This window comes from Adiantum capillus-veneris, chromosome 10 (assembly GCF_014529385.1).
Source record: "Adiantum capillus-veneris isolate H3 chromosome 10, ASM1452938v2, whole genome shotgun sequence".
NCBI lineage: Eukaryota > Viridiplantae > Streptophyta > Polypodiopsida > Polypodiales > Pteridaceae > Adiantum > Adiantum capillus-veneris.
The window spans coordinates 110,959,331-110,974,309 of NC_140940.1; the positions used below are offsets into that span (position 1 = coordinate 110,959,331).

Sequence of the window (14,979 nt, forward strand, 5' to 3'; positions counted from 1 at the left end):
CAGCACTGAAGGTTGGTCGTCTCCCTTCTCCTTAGTTGCAGATTTGCAAGCCGAAAGTTCTCCTTTTAGCTCCTCGATTATTGCATCTTTTTCCTCCATGTGCTTTTCCATATTTGTTCTCCATGCTTCAAAACTTGCTACTGCCTCATCGAGTTTCTTTTGCATAATGCATTCTGTTACATTTACTTCGGCCTTGATTAGGTTTCGTAATTCCGTTTTCACGATATGAATTTCCTCATTCTGTATCCCCCGGATCTCTCGCCTTAGTTCTCTCATCATGTCTCCATACATGGAGTTCCTATAGCTCTTGGCGTTCGCGTGCATTTCCTTCCTGATGTCATCCCTCTATAGTTTAGCTCTGATTTGAGCATCACCTAGACCTTCTCCATCAGTAGCTCATCATGTATCCTGGAGGTTTTCCCAACGCGAAAGGACCTTGGTGATAGTATAGTATCTCTGTTTCTCCATTTGAAAGTAGCCGTTGTTTTTTTTTGGGTGGTGTAGCTATCTACACCCTTCCCCTTCCCCTTCGGTAGGCAGGTCCATCGAACCCGAGCCCCAAATGTGGGATAGGGTACTAGGGTACTAGGGTGAGGGATTGAGAGTAGAGCAAGCTTAACCAGTTTACCTTAAGGCCTTAAATCTCTTTAAACTTGGATGCAAAGAGAAGGCTTAAAATCTTTTTAAGCTTAAAATTTACCTTAGGGCTTAAAATTGAAATAAACTTAAGGAATATTGACATCCTACGCGTAGAACAGCTGGGGCGACTGCTGAACTTGCTACGCGTAGAACAGCTTGACGTGCTAGGCGTTGGACTGCGCGGGACATCAGCGCAGCGCGAGCCTCCAGTTCACTCGCTATGCTACTGCTCTGCGTGCGCTGCCTGCTGTAACCTTACTCCAGTGCGTGCTGCTGCATGGCCTGCGTGCGCTACCTGCTTGCCTGCCGTTCAGAGATGGCGATGGGGCTGCTCACCAGCTCGTCACCTGCTCGCCAGCTGCTCACCTGCTCGCGCTGCTTGCTGTAACCACCTGCATGCACGTTTCTGCTCGCGAACAGCCACCTACGTGATCTAACCCTGCCTGTGACCTGACAGAGAGAGCAGCAGAGACCTGCGCGCTGAGCAGGAGAGAGAGAGAGAGAGAGAGAGAGAGAGAGAGAGAGAGAGAGAGAGAGAGAGAGAGAGAGAGAGAGAGAGAGAGAGAGAGAGAGGATGATTTGAAAATCTTACTGGCATGAAAAAAGAGAGCATGATCTTTGTACTATTCAGGAGGATTCACAACAACAGTTTGAGTGGGTTCATACCTACAGCATTCAACAATTTGATCTCTTTGCATGTACTGTGAGTGGCTTATCTCCTTTGAATTTATAATTGTCTGCTGTTACGACTTGAATGGCTCACTGAAATATATAGGGTAGGATTTGTGTACCATTGGTTAAGATGTCCGAGACATGAATGCTTGATATTTTCAGAATGCTCCATTTGGTATACAATTCGTTGAAAAAATTATTAGATTTCATAATAACACGGGTGTCTAGTGATTTAGGTGCCAACAACTTGCAAGGAAGCATTCCAAACAACATGGGGAATCTCGAATCCCTTGTTTTTCTGTGAGTACAAGGGGTGTCAAGACAGGGGTGGTGATATTGAAGTTCTTAAACAATTGCAACTCTTTTCAAAAAATGCGAAGAAAACTCACAATTACTGTCTTTTTTAAACAGGAACTTGGAAAAGAATAAACTATCAGGAATTATTCCATCCTCATTTGCAGAGTTCTCAACGATTGAGATTATGTGAGCTACAACTTCCAAAACGATCATTCATTGTCACGAGTAATGTATTGACTGATAAAGACATGTTATCGTGCTCTTATCTTTAGAAACCTATGTGAAAATAAGTTGAAAGGAATAATTCCAGATCTCGGTCTTAGCAGCAACCTATATTTACTGTAAGTTTTCTTAGAAGCAACCTATATTTCCTATATTTTTGTGGAGGGGATGCTTAGATTTCTGTCTTGAACAGAGAATTAGAGGATAACCTACTAACGGGACTAGTACCTCCATCCTTGCGGAAAACAGGGCTAGAGCTTCTGTGAGCCAACGAACTCTCTTATAATGTCTGATATATGAAATGAAAGAACCATCCTTTTTGTAGTCTTGTTATGGTCTTGCACAAGTTATTTTCTTTCTGTGTCTGCTTTGCTGTGCAGCCTTAAAGCAGCAACGTTTCCCCAACTACAGTTATGTTTTCTTATCGCACTGTTTGTTCAGGCTTCATGGAAATCCCTTGTGCTCAGAGGCAACCAACAAGGAGTTAAGTTCTTGCAGCCTAAGGCATCATTTGCATGCTATGGGCTCAATGCCTTCCACCTGCATCTGTCCATCAGGGATGATCTTACGCTCTTTGTATATGGAAAGTCAGAACTCAGCTCATTGTGATTGTGTAGCACCCCTGCTTATTGAATTGTTCTTCCCAAGAGTCCTCTTCCAGCGCTGTACATCACACAAGCAGGAAAGGTAATTGTCTCATGTTATTTTTCGCAAGGTTGTTCTCATGCCCGTTTCAGAAAAGTTTGGAATTAGTTTCTAGAGTTTGCTCATTGTTACTGCTATTTGGTTCCTTCCTTGTATCTGGGGTTTGTATAAGTGGAGTATATCCTTATGAATTGAGAGGCTTGCATCTGGCTTTATATTGAAGGCTTGAACTGCCATTACCACAGACATATTTGAGGCGGGAGGAAGGGATCCAAATCCCTCATAAGATACAATATAAATTGCAGCCAAGATGAAGTAAATTGCATGGGGTCAGGCAAGCCATGTTTCACATGGAACAGGTGAAATGCCTTAGTAGGACACTGAGATTATGGTTGTTGAAAAAATGTCATTTTGGTATTACAAAATGATACATGAATGGGGAAAAAAGATGACTGAGAAGGAAGGAAGGTCGAAGAATTCAAAACTAATAACATGTAGATCGGAGATATGATGGGTGAGCAAAGAAGAGGGATAAGTGACATGCTGGAAACTAAAACAGGAACTGACACTAAATCACATGTACAAGAGGAATTGAGGGCATGCACTGATGTAAAGAAACATGAGAAAAACATCCATTGAGTTTCCTTTGGTGCGCTGCATGTTTGAAGTTTCACACCACTTGACCATGGCAAAATTATCTATTTGCAAGGCCTGCCACTATTGATGTTTAATTGCAAACTACTTAATGTCTAAATAGTTTTATGCTATTTTTTTGATTGACTGTACTTTGAAACATAAGAAATTTTCTTTTTTTTACCTTACCCATTTAGCTGCGTACTTTATCATTCCATGTCCAACGTATTGGACAACTCTGTGTTTGAATCTCTCGTCAATGAAGCATCCTCATCAGTTCTTTGTTTGCCTGTCCGTTTGAAAGAACCCTGTATTCCTTCTGTAGGACGCATGCTTGTAGGAGGTATGATGATGAGTTTGAGAGACTTGTGCTCAGCTGCACAGAAAAGTTACTCTTGAAGGCACAAAAACAAGCAAGGGCGCTCTTTCAATGCCTTATATGAAAGAAGATGTGCAACTTCCTTGCAAAGCTTGAGGCAAAGATCTATGAGCTATTCTAGAGTCAGGACAATAAGATGTGTTGGAAAAGGTTCCAAGAGAGATGATCACCCACCCCAATCATGTCACTTGTTACTTGGCATGAGTATGTGGCATCATTATATGTACCAATGTAGTCCCCTCATTCTGCCCCCATCATTATCCCTGTAACGGCAGGGCACCATGTGCCAACAGAAAAGAATAAAATGAACAAACTTTAAGCACTTCAAAACAACTAAACCAAAAGATCTACACGGTACACGAGACACTGAGTGGCGGAGTTCCATCCCCAAGAGAGCATTGGTCCCAAACCTTGGCGCCCCTTTTGGTATTTCTTTATTTTGCTTGAATAGTGTACAACTCTGTGGCTTTGTTCTGCTTCTCCATGTGGTAGGATATTGTGCTCTGTCTGTTGTTGGTAGGACCGGTATGCTTACAGAAAAGCACACGACTAGAGCTTTGGTACCACTGTAACGGGAGGGCACCGTCACAAATTGCTGACGTGTCAAGCCACTGAAGAACGGATCTGACTTGCAGATCCTGGCCCAGGGGCCGAAACCCTAAGTGACGAAGCAGAAGCAGCAGAAGAAGTTTTACCAACTTGCAAAGTCTTGTCGAGTGGACTATTTTTAAAGAGAAGCTCCCATCAACTTATGGGACCCCGTTCGATGGGGCCCAAGTAACCCAAAGACATTACAATAAAGCAATTGATGACGTGGCAGCAGTACGGGCGCTCTGCAAATTGTGTTGACATGCTGACATTGGTAGCCTGCATGGACTTTTGCGATTTGCGCTGTGAAGTGGCAGTTGTACGGATTTCCGCAAAACGTGCTGCCTCATTTTTAGCGCCAGCTTTTGGGCTAGTTGCTTTCGAGTTTCAAGCTTTTCATGTAAATTGATTTCAAGGCCAAGGGCCTTTAAATAAGTGCAAAGGGCTCAATCTTTGGCACTCTTTTGGGTGAAGGTGCAGAGCGCGAATACTAGCATTGTACTGAGTTCAAGTAATATAAAGAAATACTGAAAGGGGCGCCAAGATTTGGGGCCAATACTCTCTGGGGTGGAATTCCGCCACTCCGTGTTGCGTGTGCTATCCCTCTCTTTTAGTTTCAGTTGTTGTTGAAGTGCTAAAAGTCTGTTTAGACTGTACGTTTCTGAGCATCAGGCGTGTGATAGTGGTAGTGGTATCAGAGCATCAGGCGTGTGCTTTTTTGAAAGCATACCAGTCCTACAAAAGAGCAGACAGAGCAAACTAGAGGCTAATGGAGTTTGAAGGAGTACGAGCGGAAGTGCGACGCGAGAGAGAGTGCGAGAAGAAGAGCACGACGATATGGTGAACTCACTCTACTGTAATGTGTAGAGCATAGTGAATTCTTATTAGGTTTTTACAAAAGAATATGTGTACATACCTGGCGGCCCGCCCACTTACCTGGGCGACCACATTGGGCTTTATACCCCAACAACCTCCCACTTAAAGTCCAATGTGGTACTTTTAAGTGTGAGAGAAGCTACTATACAAGCTAATATATAAGAGATGTAGAGAAGTGATGTACTACCCTACACCTAACTGCTTGCGAAAATGCGCAAAGCTCTCTGAGGGAAGTCCTTTTGTAAGTAGATCAGCACGATTTTCTGTGGTGTGAACTTTGACAAGCTGAAGTTGCTTATCCTCGAGCATTTCCCTAATGAAATGATACTTCACATCCACATGCTTTGTCTTTGAGTGATAAACTGGATTGCGAGCCAATTGTATAGCACTTTGACTATCACAATATAACACAAGCATCTCTTCTTTGATTCCCAAATCTGTTACTAGTCGATTAAGCCAAATTGATTCTTTGCATGCCTCTGATGCTGCAACATATTCAGTCTCTGTAGTAGACTGAGTAACACAATCTTGTAATCTAGAACGCCATGATACTGCTCCACTAGCCAATGTAAAGACATACCCTGACGTAGACCTTCGGTTGTCTAAGTCACTTGCATAATCTGAGTCTGTAAAACCCTTTACACTTAGCTCCTGACTCCCATAGCATATACGCATACTCTTTGTAGCTTTCAGGTATCTCAATATTCCTTTCACTGCCTCCCAATGTTTCTTGCTTGGGATTGACATGTATCGACTTACTACTCCCACTGCAAATGCAATGTCTGGGCGAGTAGCAATCATTGCATACATCAAACTACCCATTGCAGACGCATATGGAATCTTATCCGTTTCAGCCTGTTCTTCCTCAGACACAGGACAATCTTGTTTGCTAAGTTTCACATATGGTGGCAATGGAACACTCAATGCCTTTCCCTTCTCCATATTGAAACGTTGCAAAACCTTGTCAATATACTCTGTTTGAGATAACCAAATCAACTTCTTTGATCTGTCTCTCTCAATGCGCATACCAAGTATATGACTTGCCTCACCCATGTCTTTCATGTCAAACGATTTTGCCATCTTTGACTTCAAAGCTGAAATTTCATCCAAGTGTTTGCCAGCAATCAACATGTCATCCACATACAAAATAAGGATCAGCCAACTGCCATCCTTAGCCTTCTTTGTATATAGACAGTGATCGAACTCACTACGTTTGTAGCCTTGAGAAAGCATAAACTTGTGGAATTTATGGTACCATGCCCTCGGTGATTGTTTTAAGCCATAAAGACTCTTTAACAACTGGCATACCCAATCTTCCTTGCCTTTCTCAACAAACCCTTCTGGCTGCTGTATGTAAATTTCCACATCTAAATCACCATGCAAGAACGCTGTCTTGACATCCATTTGGTGCAACACCAAATCTAATATGGCAACCAATGCAAGAAAGCATCTCAATGTAGTCATCTTGACCACCGGAGAGAAGACTTCATCAAAGTCAATGCCTTGTTCTTGCTTAAAGCCCTTGGCAACAAGCCTTGCTTTGTACTTTGGCTGACTATCATGAGCGGTGATCTTATACCTGTAAACCCATTTACAAGGTAGAGCCTTTTTGCCCTGTGGTAATTTAACTAGCTTCCATGTCTTGTTTTTATGCAAAGCTGTCATCTCTGACTGCATGGCCAATTGCCAATTCCCAGAGTCCTTCATTTGCACTGCTTCCTTGTAACATGAAGGCTCATTGCAATCAGTCAACAGGACATAATTCATAGATGGAACAAACCTATCAGGAGGTCGCGTGACACGTTCAGATCTACGCACAATAGGTGGCTCAGGCTCAGCCACAACCTGTGGTTCCACTCTATCCTGTCCTTGCTCCTCTTGAGCTCTGACATTTTGTCTTGCACGTGCAGGTCCATCTTCTTGGAAGACAACTCTTCTAATCTCCTCAACCCTCTCTGGTTTAGAATGATATTTGGATTCATTAAAGTGAACATCATTGCTGCGCACAAACTTTCTGGATTCGGGATCCCAAAGTCTGTACCCCATCTCACCAGAATTACCATAGCCTAGAAAGATGCACTTTCTACTCTTTGGCTCAAGTTACTTAGCTCCTGACTCCCATAGTATATACGCATACTCTTTGTAGCTTTCAGGTATCTCAATATTCCTTTCACTGCCTCCCAATGTTTCTTGCCTGGGTTTGACATGTATCCACTTACTACTCCCACTGCAAATGCAATGTCTCGGCGAGTAGCAATCATTGCATACATCCCATACTTTCCTCGAGTAATCATCTATAAATGTCATAAAGTAAGAAGCTCCCCCTAGAGATAGGTTAGGCATAGGTCCACACAAATCACTATGAACAAGTGCCAAGTGTGTATCTCTTCTACTGCTTCTATTCTTATGTGGCTGTTGTGTTTGCTTACCATACAGAGAATGTTCACAGAATTCAAAATCATTAAATGAAAAGCCAGGCAAATAACCAGAACGAGACAAGATTTCCATTCCCTTCTTGGACATATGTCCTAACCGGCTATGCCACAAAGAAACGTTCGGTTGCTCGGTTACATTGATTACATTTTTAGAGACATTTGATACCTAAATCATGTAAAGTCCTCCAGACTTTACTCCATGTGCTACTGTCATAGAACCCTTGGATATCTTCCACATGTTCTGTCCAAAAGTGGTGACGTAGGCAGCATCATCAAGTAAACCTGTCCTGATCAAGCTCTTTGTAATTGCGGGAACATGTCTCACTTTTTCAGCGTGAAAGAAGAGCCATTCTGAAACTTCAATTGAACATCTCCAACACCTAAGATCTCACATGTCGGCCCATTGCCTAGCCGAACATGATCTTTAGTGGTCACATAAGAGGTAAATGGTGCATTTTGCCTGACCATACCATCTCTGGCACTGAATCCTTCTGCAAGAAGCTTGCTAGGAGATCTATTTACAAGATGAACAGCTGTTGATACAGCTTCAGCCCAAAACCCATTTGGCAGCTGTGCATTAGACAACATACTTCTGACCTTCTCTTGTATGGTCCTATTCATCCTCTCAGCAACACCATTTTGAGGAGGATTGTAAGGAGCAGTAAGTTCACGTTTTATACCTTTTGACTCACAAAAGTCCTGAAAGGCCTTTGAAACATACTCTCCACCATTGTCAGTGCGTAAGCATTTAAGCTTCTTGCCACTCTGATTCTCCACAAGTGTCACAAACGTTTTGAAAACACTAAACGCTTCATCCTTGTGCTTGAGAAAGTAAACCCATACTTTCCTCGAGTAATCATCTATAAATGTCATAAAGTAAGAAGCTCCCCCTAGAGATAGGTTAGGCATAGGTCCACAGAAATCACTATGAACAAGTGCCAACTGTGTATCTCTTCTACTGCTTCTATGCTTATGTGGCTGCTGTGTTTGCTTACCATACAGAGAATGTTCACAGAATTCAAAATCATTAAATGAAAAGCCAGGCAAATAACCAGAATGAGACAAGATTTCCATTCCCTTCTTGGACATATGTCCTAACCGGCTAGGCCACAAAGAAACGTTCGGTTGCTCGGTTACATTGATTACATTTTTAGAGACATTTGATACCTAAATCATGTAAAGTCCTCCAGACTTTACTCCATGTGCTACTGTCATAGAACCCTTGGATATCTTCCACATGTTCTGTCCAAAAGTGGTGACGTAGCCAGCATCATCAAGTAAACCTGTGCTGATCAAGCTCTTTGTAATTGCGGGAACATGTCTCACATTCTTCAGTGTGAAAGAAGAGCCATTCTGAAACTTCAATTGAACATCTCCAACACCTAAGATCTCACATGTCTGCCCATTGCCTAGCCGAACATGATCTTTAGTGGTCACATAAGAAGTAAACCACTCCTTGTTTGGAGACACATGAAGTGATGCTTCTGAGTCTATAATCCAGTCACTCAGTGCATTTCCATCAGATGCTGTAAGAAGAGCTGAGTCCATTGTATTCTTCAAGAAGTAGATGTCTCCTGACACTAGACTGTCATCCTCTGCAACAGTGTTTGTCACATTTATTTCTTGAATCTTCACTGAGGACTTGTTCTTCTCACCATGGTCTTCAGCTTTCTCTTTGCCTTTTTCTGCTTTCCATTCTCTGCAGTCTCTTTTCATGTGACCCTTCTTGCCACAATGGTAGCATTCTATGTCACTCTTGCCTTTAGCACTGCGGGACTTGCTACGAGATTGATTCCTCTTTCCACCTTTGTCCATTGTCTTTCTATTGGTTTCTTCAGTAAGCAGACTTCCTTCTACACCTGCTATGTTCAAACCATCTGGAGGTGCAGAATTACTCAACGCTGTGCGAAAAGTGTCTCAACTTTCCGGCAATGTGATCAACAGGAACATAGCTCTAACAGGTTCATCAAACTTGACACCTTGAGCTGACAACTGACTATAGATTGTGTTGAATTCATTCAGATGATTGGACATAGGTGTCCCTTCTTTCATCTTCAAGTCAATAAGCTTCTTAAGCCAGTATACCTGTGAAGCTGCACTCTGCTTTTCATAAAGATCACTCAGCTTTAACCATGCTTGATAAGCCGACATCTCGTCTGCTACATTGAAGTAAACGCTTTCTGCCAAAGTCAGCATAATGGTAGAAAGTGCCAATTCATCCATTTCGCTCCATTCATCTTCGTCCATATCTTCTGGTTTTATCCCTTTGAGCTTTATAGGTTTTATCTGCTTCTTTTGTACCAACACGTGCCAAATCTGCTTCTTCCACAATGGGAAATTCCTTCCATCCAGCTTCTTGATATTGTAAAGAGCAGTGCCCTGTGATCTAGCCATAGCTACGTTTCACAGTAGTTTACTTTTCTGGGAAAAGTTCGGCAGAGTTTCCCCTGTAAACTGACCTCTGAACCAATATCAACCTGTCAAATGAACCAAGAAAGCTTCAGATTCTGCATAAATTTCGGCAGAGTCTCCTTTGTAAAATGGCTCTAGTGTACTAAAAAACAGACAAAAAAAACAGCTCAAAAACACTGTCTCTCTGACACTGTAAGCTGTGGGTAAACTTGTCCTGCACCTGTACTGTCTCTGACTGTCCTGTCACTGTCTTGTAAGCATAGACTGCGACAATGCCTCAACGGCAGTAAAGCAAAGATGCAATCCCAACTGTCTAACTCACAGTCAATACATCCTAGCTGCCTATCTAAGGGCGCTCGAGGGATCGCTCCAAGACCTGTATCACCGAAAGGATCTCAACATTCGAGAATCCCCCAGCTCAATAAAACCTCACTCGACCCTCAACAAAGGCTGCAGTAAATCTGACAGTACATAGACTTCCCACAAAGTCATACATCCACAAATTTTCCACTGTATGCTGTAACCGCTGCGGCGGTTGTTTGCTGCGTGACTCACAGCCAGCAAACCCTCAACAAACATACATCATTTTTGACAATACATCCCATGTGGAAGTACCTGCAATGTCAGGATGAAATCTGGAATATCAAGCAGCAAACACAAGCTACCTGATGAACTAGTGGATGTCGCCTACAGTCTGCGTGTAGATGCGCCCGTGTCGTATGTGACACGCCTCCAAGAACTGTGAGCCGTCCTTCGATGTGTAGACAGCCACAAATCAACACTCTGGGAGTGTCTATATCCTCAGCACCTGCAGTCGTAGGCCGAAAACCCCCAATTTGCAGAGTCGGATCTGCACCCGTTGAGACCACATAGTCGAAAATGGCCTGCGCAGACCTTTGTCGAAGCCGAACGGTGGCCGAGATGACCTCAGAATGAAATTTTGGGGCCGTGTCTTCGCCTGTCGAAGTTCACTCCAATCTGAGTTGGTGACTCTAGCCTCCTGCAGTGCTGCCCCGAGCCTCGATCTGAGCTCTGATACCAGTTGAAGGAGTACGAGCGGAAGTGTGACGCGAGAGAGAGTGCGAGAAGAAGAGCACGAGGATATGGTGAACTCGCTCTACTGTAATGTGTAGAGCATAGTGAGTTCTTATTAGGTTTTTACAAAAGAATATGTGTACATACCTGGCGGCGTGCCCACTTACCTCGGCGACCACATTTGGCTTTATACCCCAACAGAGTTTTATTTACAGTATCTTGGGGTCGCGACCTCGGACTTATTAGCATCTCCCACCCTTACTTCATCGCGCATCGGGCATGCTCCCATCTTCACCGTCGTGTCCTACAAGACATAAGCCATAAAGAACCCAAGACATGGCGTTCATGGAATCAACAGAATATTTGCAGTTTCTTCTCGACGAGCTTCACGAAATTCTTTTGCGGCATTCTCAACAGAATCTTCCGATGTTGCAAAGTTTTCAACAATTTTTCAACTACATGTTACCCCCTCTGATGCCCTAGGTGGTACCTCCTTCTCTGACACCAGAAAGTACGAGAGCTTCCAAGCGGCAACCTTCTCAGCCGTCTGTTTTGATCTTGAAGTCCGGATTTTGGTAGAGTGGGGCAACTTGAAAATGCTTGCCACGGAAACCATGGAAGACTATAACCAAAGGTTTCTCGCCTTCTGGTGTCCTCCTTTAGGTTCTTTCCCTTTGAGGCCCAATGCGAGCGATACACCATTGGACTACCATTAATATTGCAGGAACATTGTCTCTCCAAGCAAGTCTCCACCATGCAAGAGCTTATGGACCATGCGGTCTTGGCTACAAACTGATGAATGGAAAGTTAGAGTTTACCACAGAAGAATCTCCGGCCACTAACCACAACTCTCGACAACGAGCAAATTCTCGGGAGTCTTGTAACACCCAACCTCAAAGGCCTCGTCTAACACGTCAACGAGAAACCCTTTTACAAGAAGACGAATGCTTCGGATGTTTTCAAATATGACATACATTTACTACATGTCCTGAGTGAGCCTCGACGTGTTCAGAGCAACCTTATGCTCCCACGATAGAACGATCCTCAAGGCCACCTCCAGCCAAGAGAGCTAGACCCGCTTGGCTGATATCTATTGCATACGCCTTGAAAGTACAAATGAATTGTGTCGAGCATATGGAAAAGTCAACGGCTTCAAGGCCCTTATTTTCTTTGACCCCGGAGCTACAGAGAACTTTATCCATCCAGAATTCTTGAAGCAGATGCAATTTGATTATGATGCAAAGGATAAAGAAATTGAAGCTGAGCTAGCCACGAGGCAAACTCAAAAAGTGATATCGCTCATTGGTTCTCTTTTAGTGACTATCCAAGATTATCATGGAAAGACCGATTTCCACATTATGAAGTTGGGCAATTGCGACGTTCTCTTGAACATGCCCTAGCACGACAAGAATGATGTGACTCTCCAGGTTCGGAACCGAACCATCACCGTGATACAAAAGGACAAGCCAGTCATCCTCAACGTTCGGTTCTCCGAACAAAGCCCTGAATGAACTCTCTAGTTGTTTTATAGTTAGATACTTTTGAACATTGTTTGCGAAAGTATAGTTTGAAATGGATGCTATATGTTTTAAACCTGTCTTGTTGCCGATTTCAACTGTTTGACTCTAGTTTTAATACTGATTTCATTGATTGGTGATTTTACTCCCGAGTGGAGAAGTGAGAAATACTGTTTTGGTATTTTTTGAATCTCGAAATGACGCAGACCGATGCCTAGGGAGCGTTTCGTTGTGTGTTTGAAAACCTCGAAACGACGCAGGCTGATGTCTGGGGAGCGTTTTGTTGTATGCTAAAAAACCTCTGAACGACGTAGACCATGTTTGGGGAGCGTTTGGTTGTATGCTTGAATCTCCAAGCGACGCAGACTGTGGTCTGGGGAGCGTTTGGTTGTACTGTCCTCTGAGCTCATGGCTCGGACCTTTTTAGGTTATTTGGGGGGGAGTGACGAGGTATTCGTTGAGTAGCTTCATACTGCAGACCGTTCGTCTCGGGGGAGTGCTCAACGGTGCTATTCGTTGCGTCTTGTAACATGTATATGTGAGCATTTGTGTTGCATTGTAATGTGCCAACCACTGAATGTTCCTAATTGGACGAGATTGCCTAGGTATGTAATTTTAGTGCATCAAGACATCGTGGAAGTCAATGCGGTCTGGGTGTGATCGCTAATTTTACCAGGCCGGAATATCAAGGAGAAGCCAACTACTTGATCAAAAGAGCCGAAAGGAGAAGCCAACTCCTTATTAAAAATAAGAGCAAATTGACTGACCTTTGAAATGTCCCTCGGAATGATTTAAGCTAACTTCAGTTGTTTTGCAGATAGGTTGTAATCGCGGACGATTACTTTCTTTCAAGCAAGGGGGATGCCACAAATTACTGACGTGTCAAGCCATTGAAGAACAGAGCCGACTTGCAGATCTCGGCCGAGGGGCCTAAACCCTAAGTGAAGAAGCAAAAGCAGTAAAAGAAGTTTTACCAACTTGCAAAGTCTTGCCGAGTGGACTATTTTTAAAGAGAAGTTCCCGTCAACTTATGGGACCCCCTCCGATGGGGCCCAAGTAACCCAAAGACATCAAAATAAAGCAGTTGATGTGGCAGTAGTATGGACGCTTCCCAAATTGCGTTGACATGCTGAGGTGGTAGCCTGTACGGATTTCCACGATTTGCACTGCTGACGTGGTAGCTGTACGTATTTCCACAAAACACGCTGCCTGATTTTTAGTGCCAGCTTTTGGGCTAGTTGCTTTTGAGTTTCAAGCTTTTCATGTAAACTGCTTTTCAAGGCCAAGGGCCTTTAAATAAGTGCAAAGGGATCAGTCTCTGGCACTCTTTTGGGTGAAGGTACAGAGCGCGAGTACCGAGTTCAAGGGGCGCCAAGGTTTGAGGCAAATACTCTTTGGGGTGGAATTCCGCCACTTCGTGTTGCGTGCTCTCTCTCTCTCAGTTTCAGTTGTTGTTGAAGTGCTAAAAGTCTGTTTAATCTACTCTTTTCTATTGGCACGTGGTGCCCGTCTTGTGACAGGCACCACGTGTCAACAGAGAAGAATAGATTGAACAAACTTCAAGAACTTCAAAACAATTGAACTAAAAGAGATACACGGTAAAGGAGACATGGAGTGGCGGAGTTCCATCCCCAATAGAGCTTTGGCCCCAAACCTTGGTGCCCCTTTCGATATTTCTTTATATTGCTTGAAGTTGTACAACACTTTGGCTCTGCTATGCTTCTCCACGCGGTAGAATGCCAGAGAGAGAGAGAGAGAGAGAGAGAGAGAGAGAGAGAGAGAGAGAGAGAGAGAGAGAGAGAGAGAGAGCCCACAATTCATGTTTATAGGCCCCGAGGCCATCTAAGAGCTGTTTACATGAAAAACATCAAACCCCGAAGCATTGGGTCTAAAAGCTGTTGCCCAAAGTTGCCAGCACAAATTGCAGAAGTGTGTACAACTTGCCAAATCATCAGCCAGCTCAATTCATAGGCGTCCGTACAATTGTCACATATCAGGTTTCTACGCAAGTGATTTTGTGTGTGTGTGTGTGTGTGTGTGTGTTTGGAGATCTTGCTCTGCGTGAATAGCCTACCCCCTTGCGACCTACCTGCTCTGCTCTACGCAAACAGCCTGCCCTGCACGCCTACGCCCTTCAACCCTCAGGTGTTAGTGCAGCAGCGTGCAGTTGACTCTGCACTGCTTGTGCGCGCGCGTGTGTGGTGTGTGTGTGTGGTGACGAAACCCTTGCGTGCGACCTCAGATCTTAGCCCTGCGCACTTGCAACGGCAGCCCTGCTGCGCAGCTTGAAACCCTAGCGTGCAGACTTCCTGTGCAGCCTAAGCGCATGTTCAGCATGTTCGCGTGTGTGTGTGTGTGAGTGAATGGTCTATGTTGAGTGCGTGGGTGTGTACGCTTACGGGGGAATTGGGGGTGTGGTGAATCCTTCGGCCTTGTCTGTCGCGCGACCCTATTCTGCACAACATCTACCCTGTGCAGGCCCTTCACAGAGCGTCGGGGGTGGAAGTTTGATTTCGCCTGAACGCGGTCCTTCCGTCGTCTTGTGTGCGAGAGAGGGGTGTGTGTTTTTGTACAGCTAGCCGGTGTGTGTGTTTGCCGGTGTATATAGCAGTCATATATCAAAAACTCC

At 44.0% G+C, this 14,979-nt stretch overlaps 1 protein-coding gene across 17 annotated transcripts in view; it reads left to right on the forward strand.

The window, feature by feature from the left end:
• The window catches only part of LOC147449460 (uncharacterized), a 139,914-nt gene that overhangs the window by 88,785 nt on the left and 36,150 nt on the right, over nt 1–14,979 (forward strand). For 16 of the 17 annotated variants that reach the window (XM_086521907.1, XM_086521919.1, XM_086521912.1 and 13 more), the window contains 6 exons: nt 1,271–1,342; nt 1,540–1,611; nt 1,723–1,794; nt 1,881–1,949; nt 2,024–2,092; nt 2,272–2,517. In XM_086521907.1, coding sequence (XP_086378033.1) covers nt 1,271–1,342; nt 1,540–1,611; nt 1,723–1,794; nt 1,881–1,949; nt 2,024–2,092; nt 2,272–2,517 — 600 coding nt within the window. The remainder of the gene's footprint in view (nt 1–1,270; nt 1,343–1,539; nt 1,612–1,722; nt 1,795–1,880; nt 1,950–2,023; nt 2,093–2,271; nt 2,518–14,979) is intronic. The other variant, XM_086521909.1, reaches the window with a different exon arrangement.